This window comes from Bombus flavifrons, chromosome 10 (assembly GCF_040668555.2).
Source record: "Bombus flavifrons isolate JBK064 chromosome 10, iyBomFlav1_principal, whole genome shotgun sequence".
Classification (NCBI taxonomy): domain Eukaryota; kingdom Metazoa; phylum Arthropoda; class Insecta; order Hymenoptera; family Apidae; genus Bombus; species Bombus flavifrons.
This window is the reverse complement of record NC_138451.1, coordinates 4,374,265-4,390,994: the sequence shown is the minus strand read 5'-3', so window position 1 is coordinate 4,390,994 and position 16,730 is coordinate 4,374,265. Positions and strand designations below refer to the sequence as shown.

The 16,730-nt window shown below is 29.4% G+C and overlaps 4 protein-coding genes across 5 annotated transcripts; 2 read left to right on the top strand and 2 right to left on the bottom strand.

Moving 5' to 3' along the window:
- On the top strand, positions 1-2,316 carry Fbxl7 (F-box and leucine-rich repeat protein 7). Of its 2 annotated transcripts, XM_069122714.1 has the most exons (4): positions 1-118; positions 205-326; positions 665-1,137; positions 1,225-2,316. In XM_069122714.1, exons 3-4 carry the CDS (start codon positions 678-680, stop codon positions 1,992-1,994), a joined length of 1,230 nt encoding a protein of 409 aa, XP_068978815.1. In that variant the 5' UTR covers positions 1-118; positions 205-326; positions 665-677; the 3' UTR covers positions 1,995-2,316. The 2 variants fall into 2 exon arrangements, with proteins under 2 accessions (XP_068978815.1, XP_068978814.1); XM_069122713.1 differs by having other exon boundaries at positions 665-2,314.
- Positions 2,317-2,429: 113 nt separating this feature from the next.
- On the top strand, positions 2,430-4,366 carry LOC138184592 (rhomboid-related protein 4). The gene is made up of 2 exons (XM_069122716.1): positions 2,430-3,242; positions 3,332-4,366. The coding sequence occupies exons 1-2, from the start codon at positions 3,120-3,122 to the stop codon at positions 3,950-3,952; spliced, it is 744 nt and encodes a 247-aa protein (XP_068978817.1). The 5' UTR covers positions 2,430-3,119; the 3' UTR covers positions 3,953-4,366.
- On the bottom strand, positions 3,850-12,611 carry shtd (anaphase promoting complex subunit 1). The gene is made up of 21 exons (XM_069122712.1): positions 12,404-12,611; positions 12,107-12,250; positions 11,715-12,032; positions 11,569-11,639; positions 11,376-11,488; positions 11,031-11,297; positions 10,552-10,945; positions 10,274-10,463; positions 9,789-10,194; positions 8,736-9,719; positions 8,415-8,665; positions 8,074-8,332; positions 7,500-8,003; positions 7,224-7,428; positions 6,840-7,160; positions 6,530-6,758; positions 6,239-6,444; positions 5,826-6,165; positions 5,002-5,650; positions 4,809-4,937; positions 3,850-4,713 (listed from the first exon to the last, which is right to left on the bottom strand). The coding sequence occupies exons 1-21, from the start codon at positions 12,425-12,427 to the stop codon at positions 4,628-4,630; spliced, it is 6,090 nt and encodes a 2,029-aa protein (XP_068978813.1). The 5' UTR covers positions 12,428-12,611; the 3' UTR covers positions 3,850-4,627.
- Positions 12,612-13,697: 1,086 nt separating this feature from the next.
- On the bottom strand, positions 13,698-16,686 carry Arp1 (Actin-related protein 1). The gene is made up of 7 exons (XM_069122715.1): positions 16,545-16,686; positions 16,156-16,220; positions 15,021-15,347; positions 14,623-14,932; positions 14,318-14,491; positions 14,150-14,212; positions 13,698-14,075 (listed from the first exon to the last, which is right to left on the bottom strand). Exons 1-7 carry the CDS (start codon positions 16,590-16,592, stop codon positions 13,932-13,934), a joined length of 1,131 nt encoding a protein of 376 aa, XP_068978816.1. The 5' UTR covers positions 16,593-16,686; the 3' UTR covers positions 13,698-13,931.
- Between the last annotated feature and the right edge of the window lie 44 nt (positions 16,687-16,730).

Genomic DNA, 16,730 nt, shown 5'->3' with positions numbered 1-16,730 from the left:
TTGATGAAAATAACCCTAAGAAGGTCTATTTAAAAAGTGGGGATTTATCGACAATATTGGGGCCTTATAAATAAGCATATTTTGAAATTAACATTTTAGCTGCGATTTGTAATTCTGAGTATGTAATTAAGTAATTTTAAAGTTCAGGTATTAATTACTATTTCAAAAAATATTAATATGTTGTAATTTTATTATATGAAATAGCTACGATCTCCAGCTGGTTCAAGAATTGGAATATAAGATCAAAATGGAGGCAGTGCCAAATAGATCGATATTGTTCCGCAATGTTACGTATTGTTGCTAATTTTTCTATTTGTCGCACAATAGTAAGTAAATATTTTTTTAAATTTGCTCAGCCCTAAATTATGATATTTAATTTACTTAATAAGCTAATTAATTAGCTATCGATATACCCGCGAAATTTAAGTCCCAATGCTATATATAAAGCTATTTTTTTTAATTTCTAAAACTTATTTTCATTTTTTACCAATGTATTTTTTCTGAAGTCTTATTTAGAAGTGTAAATATTATTAAAATATATATAGAATATAGATTCAAGAATAATATTAAAATAACAAAACATAAAGAAATTATGATATAATTTTAATTAACTTCTTTGATCTCTATACAGTTTGAAGATACGTTTTTATTTCTTTTAATTCAGAATAGAGCATGGAATGGATGGATCATGTCCACTTCTCCTTCCATCCTTTGGGGAAAAGGACAGCTCTGAAAGAGAAACTCCATATTCATCCCAAAAGGTTGGTCTATATAGACCAACATCAGATGCAATTGACCTAGGATATCATACATTAGATAACAATGTTTGCCGTTCTACGTCTTCATCAGCAGTTATATCAGTTCCAATTAGACAACAAATTTTATTACAACAGAAGTGCATTTATGTCGTGGATTTGTGTCAACTGGATGATACTTTATTATTAAAGATATTTAGTTGGCTTGGTACCAGAGATCTATGCTCTGTTGCTCAAACTTGCAGGCGTCTTTGGGAAATAGCATGGCATCCATCTCTTTGGAAAGAAGTAGAAATACGTTATCCCCAAAATGCAACAGCTGCTTTGAATGCCTTAACCAGACGAGGATGCCACACTTATATCCGTCGTCTGATGCTCGAAGGTGCTGTTGGCTTAGCTGGGATTTTTGCCCAATTATCATTTTTAAGTTTAACTTCATTAGTTTTACGACATTCCCAACGTGTTACAGACACAAATGTGACAGCTATCTTAGATAATTGCATACATCTAAAGGAATTGGACTTAACAGGATGTGTCAGCGTAACAAGAGCGTGTAGTCGAATAACAACGTTACAGTTACAATCATTAGATCTCAGTGATTGTCATGGTATGGAAGATTCTGGCTTGGTATTGACACTGTCTCGCATGCCACATCTTGTTTGTTTATATTTACGACGATGTGTGCGTATAACTGATGCCAGTCTTATAGCGATTGCTTCCTATTGTTGCAATTTGCGTCAATTATCTGTCTCTGATTGCGTAAAAATCACAGATTATGGAGTACGCGAATTGGCAGCACGACTCGGTCCATCTTTACGTTACTTTTCAGTGGGAAAATGTGATCGCGTGTCAGACGCTGGTCTGTTGGTTGTTGCTAGACACTGTTACAAATTGAGGTATTTAAATGCCCGTGGCTGTGAAGCACTTAGTGATAGTGCTACGTTAGCTTTGGCACGTGGATGTCCGCGTTTAAGAGCGCTTGATATAGGGAAATGTGATATTGGTGATGCAACTCTTGAAGCCCTTTCTACTGGATGTCCAAATTTGAAAAAATTATCCTTATGTGGTTGTGAGCGAGTCACAGATGCTGGATTAGAAGCATTAGCGTATTACGTACGAGGATTGAGGCAGCTCAATATTGGCGAATGCCCGAGAGTTACATGGGTTGGATACCGAGCAGTAAAACGTTATTGCCGTAGATGCATCATAGAACACACAAATCCTGGTTTTTCAAGCTGATTGAGATCTAAACCATTCTTTATTAATCTTATTTACAACCTATTTATTAACCATACTTATCTTAGTACTTATTTAGATACTAATTTGTAAAAAAAGCGGCTGACCAGCTATATATATATAAATATATATATACACACACATATATACATATATATTACGTTCACGTGTTTTTATATATATATATATATATGTATGTATGCATTAGGCATATATATTATGCAGTTTGTAATATGCGAAAACAAATTTTTTGCTATTTATTGATTTTATAACTTAATACACGGAAATTAATAGCAAAGTTTCATGTAATTTGTATATTTATTTTATAAATAAAAGCCTTTTAAACAAATTTTACAAAATTGAGAAAAGTATGCTGATGTTCCATAATTTTTTCATCAAAAGTAATTTTAAACGGATGTTGAGATAATATAATTTGGAAGGTTGAATCATCATATTTATGCATGCTATTGTAAATTTATATGTAAATAAAACAACATGTTAGAGGAAAGCATGTAATGTAATACGAGATACAAGCAGAAATGAATAGGAAAATTGCCGATGCTTATGGCACTGTAAATGATATATTTTACACGTTGGATTCGAATTGAAACCTCTCCTTCAACGAAGTTTGGAATAATTATGATTCACAGAATTCTGATTGCAAAGAGCTGTTGTTAATTCAAAACCAGAAAGTTCATTATAAAGATCATACAACTGATGTAAAGTTCACAATTAGAAAAAACAAGAAAGCTTCTTGATTTGACCTCTTATCTTCACAATCTATTTATTCGTGAAATTTACAAATTTTTCCAGTTGGTGCTGAATAATGTTGAATAAGCTAAATTTTTTGACGGCCTAACGTAGTAAACGTTTGTCAAAGTGCAGTATTTGATTTTAATAAAATCATTGCACTATAGTGATAACAACAAATTATAATTGGTAATTATGAAGCATAAATGTTACGTGATACAGTAGAAATATTTTATACGGTAAAATTTTTATCCATTTTGCTTTTATGTGTTGTAACCTATGTGAAACATAACCTATATAAAAAACAACAAATTGTTTTGAGCTTTATGATCCAAGTTATAAACGAAAGAACATTTTATATTCGTAAATTAATACGTCATGAGACCTATTCAAAGGAGACAACAGGGTTTACAATACGGCATTTATTTGCTATGTATGCAAGCTCTAAACTATGGTATTGATAAAATTCCACCAGCTACTTTAATTACAATTATCGCACAGGTGAATAAATAATAATGTAATCTTTACATGAATGAAGTTGATAAATCAAAGTAATTATTATTTTATACAAAAAAGTAATCATTTTACAGGTTTTACTATATGTTGGTTTGATAAAAGTTCCATGGAATGCAGAGGAAGTATGCATATCAGCGATAAAAGTATTTAAATACCATGATTGGAATTCTTTCTTAATATCAAATTTTGAACATGGTTCAGATATGCACTTGTATTATAATATGGTATCTTTGATCTTGAAAGGTTCATATTTAGAACCTATGTATGGAACAATAAATTTTGTCATGCTATTAGCTATTCTTTCGTTTGGATGCAGTACTATGTATGCAGGATTAGGCTATGCTTTAATGCAGTTAACAGGGGATTATGGATATTATACACAATGTGCTATTGGTTTCTCTGCTATTTTATTTGCATTAAAAGTAATTGTAGTGTGTGAAGAGTATGATAGAATTCAGGATGTTGGAGGATTTAGAGTTTCCAGTAAAATTGCTGTTTGGGTTGAACTAATTTTAATTCATCTGTTAGTTCCACAATCTTCATTTATAGGACATCTTGGGGGTATTTTAGTTGGTTGTTTATATTGTTATACTTTTATTGGTGAAATAGTTGATAACATGATATATGGCATAACTGGTACTCCTATTATACATGAAGAACAATTTTATAGAAGACGTAGTTCATTATTCAGGTAAATTGAAACTATTATAAATTTCAAATGACAAGAGATATTAAATTATTATTACCAAGAACTCCAATGTTTACCTTAAAAAAATTCACCTAAAAGATTGTATAACTGAATATTGATTGACTGATACAACTTAAGTACCAAACAGCACATGCTTCCAACTTACACAAATCGTTGAATATATATATATATTTATAGATGTTAAAACAGAATATTTTCTTTAATTGTATAAGTTTTCTTTTCAATCTAATGTCTGTTCAATAGTTTCTCCAGGCCATAATTAAAAGAATATTAGAATTATTTACAAATTACATATATACATATACACATATAAAAAACTGTCAAGCTATATTTTGAATTGTTTAATATTGTAAATAATATTTATTACAATAGATAGAATAATAAATTAATTTTCTGTTAATTATATCGTTATCTTATTAACACTTTGTTTATACGAATTTGGATTGTATATATTTTTATGCACTTTATGATACATGAGAAAGAATTACATATGCAACAAAATTTAGTTCACGTATAACAGGTTATAAAAATTATCAGTCTACAATCTCCGTATATCTTTTCAATATATATATAATGAATTATAAACATAAGTTAATTTAATGATCAATTTTTTTCCAAATATTTTATACAAAACTTGTATCAATTATTCACAGTAACACAATTAGCTGGATTTTAATATCTTATATAATTTGTACCATGTTACATTAGGTATTTTAGATTTTATTTCTGTGTTTAATAATGATGCCACTAAAAATATATTGAGGTTAATAACAATATAAATCATAACAAATATAACAAATATAAATCAGCATAGAAATATATCAGTAAACAGGTAAACTTACAGATTGTCTGGTAATCCATTTTATATGGAATGTCATAAAATACGAAATATGTGCACATTCTTTGCAATAATGGTATATTTTCCTCAATGTTTCCACTTGTTAAATAAGACTTTATATGAGGTGTTAATTCTACAAAAAAATTGTTAAATACTGAAAAAATATACATTTAATATTAAAAACATATAGTACTTACCACGTTCCCAGCTATCCATAATATATGAAATGTTTTGTTTAATTGCAAGTATACTTTCTGTACCAAGCACAGGATTTTTGCTTTCTATATAGGACTTTTTTAACATTTGAGATGAAACGAGTTTTATTTGCCATATGGAGAAGCTGTTTGGTTCTTTTTCTATAATTTCCATACTTTTTATTAAATTCACCCATAAAGGAAGGAGACTCACTTTATCTTTTATTACACATTCATACACAATTATAGCAAATGTGTGTAAAAACTGTTTTTCGAACTCTGTCATTTCGGAATGTTGTCCGTCATATTTACAGAAAGAATTTGCATCTTTTGAACAAGATAACGTTTCTACAATTTCCATTTTTTCATTAGAAGAATCTGATTGCTCATTCCAACTACCACTTATTTTTTCAGATGTGTTGCTCAAGCTTTGTGATAGGTACCCAGAACTATTTTTAGCTAAACTACCACAAGATTGCATCTTGAAGCTAATCTCAGTTTTAGTTTTATTTTGTTTGGGCCATTGCAAAAAACATTTTACTATATTTAAAATAGTTTTATCATTTGTAAAAGAAGTTACACATTCAGGACGAGCAGCCCACGCGATAACATTTTCTGTTGTTAAAGTTTGAGCAATTAAACTTCTAAAACCCTGAAACATATTTAGAAAAAAAATAATATTAAATGTTAATATATTTATATACTTATATTTATATACTATATGATGTAATCCAGAAGCCATCCTAAGTTGAGAAGCAAGGATTACAATAAATAATAAAGTAATAGTAATACTTTTAATTTAATATGAAGGACCAAAAGATAATTACATGAGGATCTTCTATATATGGTAAACAACCAGCTCTCTGTTTAACATCTAACGTTTCACACTTTTTGAGCATATTCTCAAGTTGTTGCCAGTTATGATCTTTTACAAAAATGATTTCCCAATATCGGTCGTCTTTTAGTTCAATTTTTTTAATAGTACACAGTTGTGGCAGTAAGCATGGTGCTTGAAGTATTAAATCTTGTCCATCGCCATCTTTTTCAGATTCGAATGTTAAATGCACTGTTGCATAGCAGTACTGACCACTATCAATATCTCTAGGTAAAATTACACGTGGTTCAGCAGCCAATACATATAAATGTCGTAGAGCTTGTAAATGATACCTAATAATTAGTAAGAATAATTATTAACGTAAGAAGTCAATTTTTATAAATAAGCTATTATGCTATTATTAACCTGTTATCATTACTATGTGTTGGAAATTTTGGAAAAAGGGAAATTATAAGAGCAGCTATTGCACTAGGACTATTAGAAAGAGTATATTTCCCTCCTCCAAGAAAAAGTAGACCAAGAGCCATATGTGTTGCTAAATGAGATCCATATGTAACAACGTTACTCGCAGGGCCCACACGAGTTCTTATGTGTCGACATATTCTCATAATCTATGCAATTTAATATAAATAAGTTAACAAATACAAAAACATTACATAATTCATTAATGACTAATAATTCACGTCTTAAATTTACCTCTAAGTTCCCTGTTCCCGCCATTACAACAGCAGCAGAAAGTAAGGTAACATTTAAACAAGTTTCAATGGTTGATTTTCCTGCTAGTTCGGCAATAGTTTTATGTGATAATGCCGTAAACATCTGGGCATAATTATATAAAGTTTTAAAAGCATTTCTATTGGCAGTCCCTGCAAATTTTAAACCCAAAGCCATACAGGCACCCGCAATTATATTGCAGTAAGCTTGGCTGTATTTTAATTAACATTAATTAGTATAAGGAAGATATTACGTTAATCTTATTAAATACAAGTATATTCTATATACTAACTTCATGGTTTCCAAATCTACATTCTGCCCTATTTCAGAAGTTGGTTTTTGTAATCTGTATTTATAAACAATGTTAGGAACGTGACTAGAAACCCAGGATTTGGTTGGTTCAATTTCATTCCAAAGAATAAGTGATTTTGCTAATATTCTTAATAGTAAGAAATCAGGTCGTACAAAATCTAATAAATATTGAGTATCAGGCGCTTGCATCCACTCTGCTACTGCTTTATTTCCTGTATCGAAATACATAAGACCTAGAGCTATAGTTGCTCCAGGACTTGTCACATCAATATTTATGGAATCACCTTCTCGTATTTGATAACTGAAATTATAAGAAAAAAGAAAAATATAAAATGTTTTACAAAATTAAATACAAAATGTTTACCTAGGTGATTTATATTTGTCTTTTTGTGCTCCTGTAAAAGGTCTAACATGTCCTCCAACCATATAATAATGTAAAGTGTCTGGTATATTAGCTAAATCTGGCCCACCTCCACATCCTAATACTACCAAACCTAATGCAAGACCTGCTGCTAAAGAATAAGATTCTCGATCTATACAGTTTTTCATTTCAGGTCCTGGAGGTCTGCCTTTAAATAATTTAATTAATTTGGTAAAGTCATATACAACTACATGTTATAATTTTATATTGAATAGTTACCAATCTCTGATAATAAAGCATGTGAAATATGCCTATGAGCAGTTCCTTGGTACACTAAACCAACTCCCATCAATGCAGCAACCTGAACATTCTGTGGAACGTTTAATTCAATACTTGTCGGAGGTAACAGAGTTTCCACATGAAGAGATAATAATTTAGTCATAGAAACATTCATTGTACCACGGTGAGTTGCTGACAATCCTAATAGAAGTCCAACATTGGTAGCCTCATGACATTCAACTAAGTACTCATACATGCTATAAGGTGCTAAATTCTTCAAATGACCATTTAGACCAAGTGCCATTAAGAATCCCGAATGTTCAATACCAAATTCGCCTTGTTGTTGTTTATTATATACTATCCATGTAGAATCAATATTAGATGCATCTGGATGAATACGTAGACCTGCAGCTACACCATTATGAAATAATGGCCATAAATTCATATTTGGTGGGACATCTATGTGAGCTAGTTCTACAGTTGTTCCACGAGGAGGTGCTTTTCCTATACATATAAGGACATTTTACGATTGTCAAAAATTTCTAGAAATACGAATGCTATTGTTGGTTCGTACCAGTCAAGCAAAGTCGAGGAATTGGTAACTGCTCTGTAATAATAGGAGTTGAAGTCCTGAGTGTAAACATGCCTCTAGCTACTGGAAGTGCCATCGTTCTTGTGCATAGTGCATGTAAATGTTTCTCCTGTTCTTCTATAAATTCATGGTCACTTACATCTGGCCTCTGAACTATCGCTATCCTTACCGGTTTTGACGAATTTAGAAGTTTTCGAACTTCTGCTATTCTATGATCTTTGTTAAATCTCAACTTTAATACCTATATAACATTATAATTAATATGTGTAACAAGTAATACCTCCCGAATACATTTCGTATTTATAAATATTATCTAAACATACAGCATCATCAAATTCCATCCCATCATCTTGTTCAGGATCTTTAATCGAATAATTTTTTCCTTCATTTTCTAAGTGATTTGATACAGATGATTTTAAATGTTCGCCCAATGCAGATAAATCTTGTCGATCAACTAATTCGTACGCTTGCATTGGCCAATTTGATGGAGGACGTTCTCTACACCTGTACATTATATCTTTTAACAGCAATGATACACCAGGAGGTAATGTTTCAAGATCTTTTTTGTTCATGCCTGAGAATAGAATATTTCAACTTTTAATTCATGATTAAAATTAGTGATATTTGAAGTATTAAAAACTTACCTAATTCATGATATAGTAATACTATTCTATCTATCGCAGAACATTCAATATTTTTACATATTTCTTTTTCGAATTTATTTCCGCTTTCTTGAAAATCTATACGACTTCCAACTGGTATTATATGCTTTATAAATCTATCGATTTCTAGCACAATAGGTTTATTTTCATTTGCTATGAGTGCTATTAAATAAATTATATTTTTCGTCTTTAAATTTACTTGACTTAAATAAGGGAATGGCGTCACTTCCATTCCATTTAACAAATTATTTAACGTTTCAAATATGTTTGGTGGTTTTAATGGAATATAATTCGGCATAGTAATCTTCTGCAAATCTGCTTCTTTCATTTGAGACACTGCATTTTTTAAGTAATAGACAGATTGAAAATCAAGAAAATAATGATGAGCATATACATCGAATTTTAAATCCAAGCTTAATTGGTACAATAATTGTGCAAGCAGATGTAAACTTTCTGACATTACACAATTCAGCTTCAATTCTTCATATAAAAGATGTAAAGAAAGAAGGACGAGCGGAAAATACGGAAATAAAATAGACTGCGTATTTATTTTTCCTGTATTGTTTGATTCTATAATACGTGGCACTGATGTTTGAATTATATTAGACGTTTTTTGTAGGCCAAGTATATTTGAAATAAAAATTTTAGAACTTCCATTTTTCATAAAATTCGTCATGTATTTCCAATCATCATTTGAACCAGAATTATTTGTTTTTTGTTTCTTTGATACTACTATAGGACTATTGCGTTCATTGAGTTGATCTTTTTCATTCTTCTGAATTAATTGTAACTTTTCTACTTCATATCCTAATAATGTAAATAAAACTACAAGAAAAAGATACCATTCCTGTTCTGATGAAAAATCTTGAGGTCCAGGAGCATTTCGTGCCCCATACCATTTTACCAATAATTGCATTGCTAAATCTTTTTGTAAAACACTTCTTAACGTTTGTAAACATTTAGTTACTGTAAAAAATGTAAAAAAAAATAATTTGCTATTAAATCAAATATAATTATAAACATATGTATGCTTACCCAAGGGAGAGGTACTAGATGTTGGTAACGTTATTCGAAAATAATTTTTACTCCCGTATTCTAAAGTAATCTTATTTCCGACAGCTTCTTTTAAAACAAGAAAATTATTCTCTATCAAAGAATTCTCTAATAAAATAGGTGGCCTTGCACAGTTACCACCTACAGGACTTAACAAGTGTAATCCTTCTTCAAATTTAATATCGTGAGAAGCAGCACAGTTTTGTGAAATCAACGAACTTCGTCGTGGAAATGGAGAACCTAATTTATGATTGATATTAGATAAAAAATAGTTATATCCGGTTAAATTTGGAAGTATTCCTGTTACATGTAATTTTCCAATACAAGTCACTCCTGAATATAATACCACTGCATTTGATAGATCCATTATCGCTATTATATGTAAACTCTGAAATATAAAATGGTACATTTTATATTTTTATTCTAATAACTAAATATTATATTACGAAATGTTAGTAAGTACTGACTGGTATATTAACAGCACCCTTAGCTACAATGTTTGTTACCATGCCAAAAATAATTTGTTGTTGTTTATTTGTTTTCTCGAGCCTTACTAAAGAAAGTTGAGATCTATGTGGAACTAAGTAACATAAATAGTTCTGCCCCACGAAATCTGATGACAAAAAAACCTTTGACGCTCGACTGGACATAACATCCCTTAAAAAAATATTGATGTTTTACTGTTTGAACACACTAGAAAATATGAAAAAAATTTACAAGATTTATATGAAAATATTATATATACTTTGGAATTCCAACATTCTCAGTCCATACATGATCAAGACATATTTCTGGGTATAAAGGTTTACTTGGTGAAATAACGTCCTGTAATTGTATGTTACTACAGCTACCAAAAGGACTATTTTGTGTCTGATTTAATACAGAAGCCATTACTGTTTGATGCAACCTTGTATGATGAATGATCGAATTTGCAGGTGCTCCGAGTAAAGGTGAGAAAGCAGAATGGGTAGGAGATTGACAACGTGAAATAGTTGCCATTGGACTCTGAGATCTTGAATGCTGCTGTTGTTGTTGAGATGGTGATGGACCTCCTGAGCATGTAGTAGTATAAGATGTTCGAGAACCAAATGGACTATTTGACATTCCTAATCCTATATTAAATTGCGGATTTGGTACCCCTAAAACGCAGATACGTATATTTTAAATGAAAATTTTAATTTTTCCAAATTAAACCATTTCTCTATACGATTGTATTGTGTTTACCAAATATACTTAAGTGTCCCTTATTTGTACTTTTATTACAGGAAAGATTACTCCCAATGTTTAAAGGTGAAGCACTTGCAGATTGATTAAACATACTAGGAGTAGTATCACTATTTCCACAAACCATTTGACACTCTTCTGTTGAAGCTTTACGTATTTTATATACAGAATGTAACCCAGTCTTTGTATCATATATCACAGCCAAAGATGGTTCAGAACTAGTAAATACAATTTGTTGATTTGAATCATACATGTATGATATGTTTCCTGTAAATCAAATCATATATTAATTATATTCTTTGACCTACAGTATTATAGAAAAATTTGTAAAATTTATAATAATACCATGCTTAATAAGTACGGGACAAATTTCATCTAAAGGATGTGTAAGAGAAAATACCACTGGCAAATTTGTGTCATTATGTAGTTGTAATCTATTTCTTTCCAATGATGTATATCTACAAACATTGATCATAATATTATTCATGCACGTTTTGAACTGTTATTATACAAGTATTTTAAAGATCAAAAAATATACCTTGTTTCTGATATGGGAACTTGTGTTTTTTCCAACAAAATTCCATACCTTGTTGACCACACAGCAGATACCTAAATTATAAGATAAAAAATCTATAATGTAATTATAAGTCTTTAATCAAATATCATATTTAATTAAAATATTACCTGAAACTGTAAACTAGATACATAATCTTCTCCAAGATTGGTAAATACTTTAAGAGTATATGAATCAATTAAACAAATACATTCTATCGTTTTATCAGAATTATCTTCTTCATCTGTCTCTTTTCCTCTTGCTAAATGATCAGGTATATTAGTATGAAATTTGCACCATAGTGCATGTTTAATGTCTGTTTCACAAGTATATGTTGTTTCTAATATCTTTGCAGTTTGATTGCCCTTTGAATGAATTGCTATTTTGCCTGAACAATATAATTCTTCTTCACCACACGTATCATTTTCACGCACAATCCAAAATTCTTTCTACATGTATATAATTGATGTATTAGAAACTTTAAATATTCATTAATGCGAATAAAACCATTATATATACTTACTGGCAATGTATCTGAAATGTTTACTTCACTAAATTTTTGTAGCAAAATACTTTCTCCTTCAACTGTTTGATTGTTTAATAATTGTTGATTAGTCACTGATTCAGGATGTCGTAAAATTATTTGTCTTCCACCAGGAATATATTCCTTTGTGTTATAGAGTTAGAATTATAATTTTTCAATATATTAATATATCAGTTTAGATTGAAAAAATGTTCAATATTAATAGAAAACAATACCTTACACAATTTAATTATATGTTTATTAATTAAATCATAACCTAAAAGACATTTGACTTACCACCGGTTCTGAGGCGGCAATCATCTTTTCCTTAGTTTCATCCAGATTTGCAGAATCTAATTATTAAGAATTAGGTAAATAATATGATAGTATTTATTTTAGATTGTTTCTTAGAATTATTTGAAAATATTTGTGCAAATACAATGTTGCTAAACGTTGCGTCACTATGGACGTCGCCATATTCGAATATATATAAGTACATAACTACATAAATTTCATGCTATAATATATTGGATAAATATTTAACATAGAATTATATTTACTTAATAATGTACTTCCTTTATCTAAATGATAGAATCCTTTTGCGCTAATAATAACTAATTTAATCTTTTTATTATAAATTATATAATTATACATTTGATTATAAATTATAGTTAAGTTGTTAAAGTAAACAATATAAATATTACAATATTAATTTTACAATACTGATTATTAATTATAATTTATGATAAATAAAATATAGCTTTTAAAATAACTTAATTAATAAGTTAAATTATGCAGAAAATGATAACAATATCCAACAATCATGAAAATAATTATTACAATTATAAAAATGTTCTTATACATAAGTGAATAAGAAGTAAATAATACGATCTCAAACAACTAACTGACGTTCAATAATTCTATTATCGTTAGAAAAATATACAAACTCAAATATAAATATTTCTGGTACCTTTATAATAAAATTACTATTAAATATTTTCAAATTTTTAATATTTGCGGTTTTAATATATTGCAACTTTTTTATTGCATATAAAATTGTGGAATTTGCCATTGTTACCGCTTGATTATAAAATTTGACATAATCAGCATATTTGTAAAGAGTTTATAGATTTATTTTACCAAAGCATACATATTTACAAATACTTTGCAAACTTGTTACTAGAGATAGAAATTACATTATCTTCTTTATAACGATTATTTGGTTAACCAAAGCATTTCATTTATGTTTTAATAGAATAGTCTATTCTTTTATTGTATTAAAAATAATAAAATTATAAATATTATAAAAACAAATATAATAACTTAGAAAGATGGTACTTTTATAAAAGAAGAGATTTTCATTCAAATCTACAAGTAATACAGTGTTTACTTTTACAAGTAAATTTATCTTGAAAAGTTAAAATGTATCTAGCATTGGAAATTTTTATGTACATTTCCAAGGAATCTTAATAAATAGATATCATTTAAAAATATAATAAAACTTTTATTTTAAAACTATGACTAAATAAATATTTGCATATTAAAAGTTTTACATAAACTTTCGAAGTATAAAATAAATCATATTACACTGTTTTTGCATTACGTTTCTTTTTAATTCGTTAAATACGACATTTTATGATCCCTTGGAATATATTTTCATTAAAAAAGAACAGTTAAAGCAACAGTTTCTTAAAATTGCAGTATTAAAAGCATTCAAAGAGCATGGTAAATACGGTACATGTCGATTTTTGTGCCGACTGTGCCATTATTTATGTGTTGTACTTAAATTATTTGACATAACATCGTAAATCTTCCTAAATTAAGTTCAAAATGTTTTGCGATGAATTGCTCTAATACCATCCTCTTCATATTCTCTTTTACTAACCCACATCTTCTTGAAAGTATCTAAAGAAGCTAAAATAGAACCTCCAATCCAAGTACTATATAATCGTTCTTGAGGAGCTGATATCTATATTAAAATTTAAACATTCTTAACAAACGAATATCGAGTTGCAAATAGTGTTTATTGCACGTTATACATACCCTAATTTTTATATCTTTCGGTGCCATTTTACGAATCTCAGATAGTAATCTATCACCAAATCCCTAACATGCAAGATACACATATTTAATGTTTATAAAATTTAATTTAATATGTATTAATATGTATATATTAATACATGAAAAATATTTCATTAATTTTATACTTACACGGAATAATGTAGATCCTCCTGATAAGACAATGTTTTGGAATAATACCTTTCTTAAATCTAAATCAGATTTCTGAATGGAATATGTTAATACTTCATGAAGTCCTTCACATTCTTCTCCAATTAAGTCTGGTCTAAAGAGCACTTCAGGAGCTCTAAACCGTGCTGGTCCAATCTATTGCAAATAAATACCATATTCTGCATATATTACATAATAAACTTTTTCATATAAATTTAAAATATATTGATATACACATAAATTGTATAAGTAACAACTAATTTTAAAGAAACAACATATATTATTACCTCTAAGTAACTTCCATCAGGCAATATATATTGGAATTTTTCTGTTTCAATAGTTTCTTCTTTTTGAGGGTTACTAGCAAGATAGCATGCTCTTTCTTTAATTGTTCTAACAATTTCAAATTCTGCTGTAGTTCTGAAATTAATACCCTCTTTACGTAGAAGAAGCCGGAGGTGCCTTGTGACATCACGTCCTGCTATATCAACTCTCATAATACTATGAGGCATAGCAAAACCTTCATAAATAGGTACTGCATGTGTGACACCATCTCCAGCATCTAAAACTACTCCTGTAGTCCGCCCTGTGGCATATCTTTAAATTGAATTTAAATAATGAGAATGTTATTAACCGTTTAATGATATTGTACAAAAAATACAGTTTATTAAAATTGAATACCTACAGACTAAGAACAGCTTGCATTGAAACAAACAAAGCTGGAACATTGAACGTATCAAAGAATATTTCTGCAGCTTTTTCCCTATTTTTTCTTGGATTAAGCGGTGCTTCTGTTAACAAAACTGGATGTTCTTCACTAAATGTTGCTAATTGATCTTTACTATAAACATAAGACCAAATTCTTTCCATGTCATTCCAATCTGTAACAACTCCATGTTCCATTGGATAACGAAGAGATAAAAGACCACGATGTTCCTCTGCTATTGGGCCCACAAAAAGATCTCCTTCTAAAGCACCAGCCATAACACGTACATGTTTGGGTCTGCCAATACTGCGAAAAATTATTTATATATGCAGGGTATTTCAGAACACATGGACATAACTTCACTTATATGAACACATATTGAATTCAACACATTAAAATAACAAAAACAGTTCATATAAACGTATGCCTGATATGACCCTGTTTCTGAGTTACAGCCAAATTTCTGTTTTCCAAAAATTCTTTTGATAAACTAAGTTCTTTATTTGTTTACAAATAACATTCAATATATTATGTACGATCTTATAAATATTCTACAACACTCTGTATTATGTAAACATTCCCTTTTAATGTTCCCAAATCAATTCAATCGTATTATTCATAATAGCAGTATGTCTATTGAGTGCCTACATTTTATAACATTGACAATAATGGCAAATTATACAAATACAGAAATGGCAGATAAACATTTAATGTATGGCCTTGCTGAATGCTGTGCTGAGACATCTATAAGCTTGTATTCATGCCAAAAGTGGTTATTTTGTGCAATTTCTGTAAAGCCAGGTAAATAATTGACATAATACAAATATGGCTGTATCATGGAAACAAGATCATATCGAGCCATGTTAATATGAGCTTTTTTTCTTATTCTGAAGTGTTAAATCCACCAGTGAAGTTGTGCCCACATATTCTGAAACACCTTGTATAATTAACACAGTTAGTAACGTTAGGCAAACTAAAAAACTATAGAACAATATAAATCTTGAGAACTCAAAATACTTGAAATTATCTTACAATCTACCGCCTGTCAATAACCTCCAAGCAAACAGAAAGCTGTCAAGAATATTAATTAGGTGGTAGCAGAAGATTTACTCACTAATTTGGAAATCTGCATTTTGGTATCTGATCGCCAGCAAATCCTGCTTTAATTACACCAGAACCCTAAAAAAGGAAATAAAAAGATCATTATAACATTATCATTGAATATCATTATCGATTTTAAACTACAAAAATTATTGTATTTCTATTAGGACACTAGTTTTATTAGATATAATCTATTTATATAATAAAATATTAATAACAGAAATGACACGAAAAAATGTAAGAAGATCGCATAATATATCACAATATTCATAGTTTTAAAGAAAAAGAGAAAAATTTTGAGCGTTGCTTAGGAGCCGACATTATGGTAGAATTGAATTTGACACACTGATTTAAAGAACGTAAAATTATTTAAAGACTTAGATATTTTGATATATTGCTTACATTATCGATAACTACGGGTTGATTAATTATCACATCATACGGTTCCATAGTTATCTAAAAAATCGTACTATTTTATGTAAGAACTTTGGAAATTCACAACTGTAACCCCACAGTTGCACACCTATTCTCTGGTGAGTTTTGGAGAGAGTTATTGACAGCTTAGCAAAATAAAATTACTTGTTACTA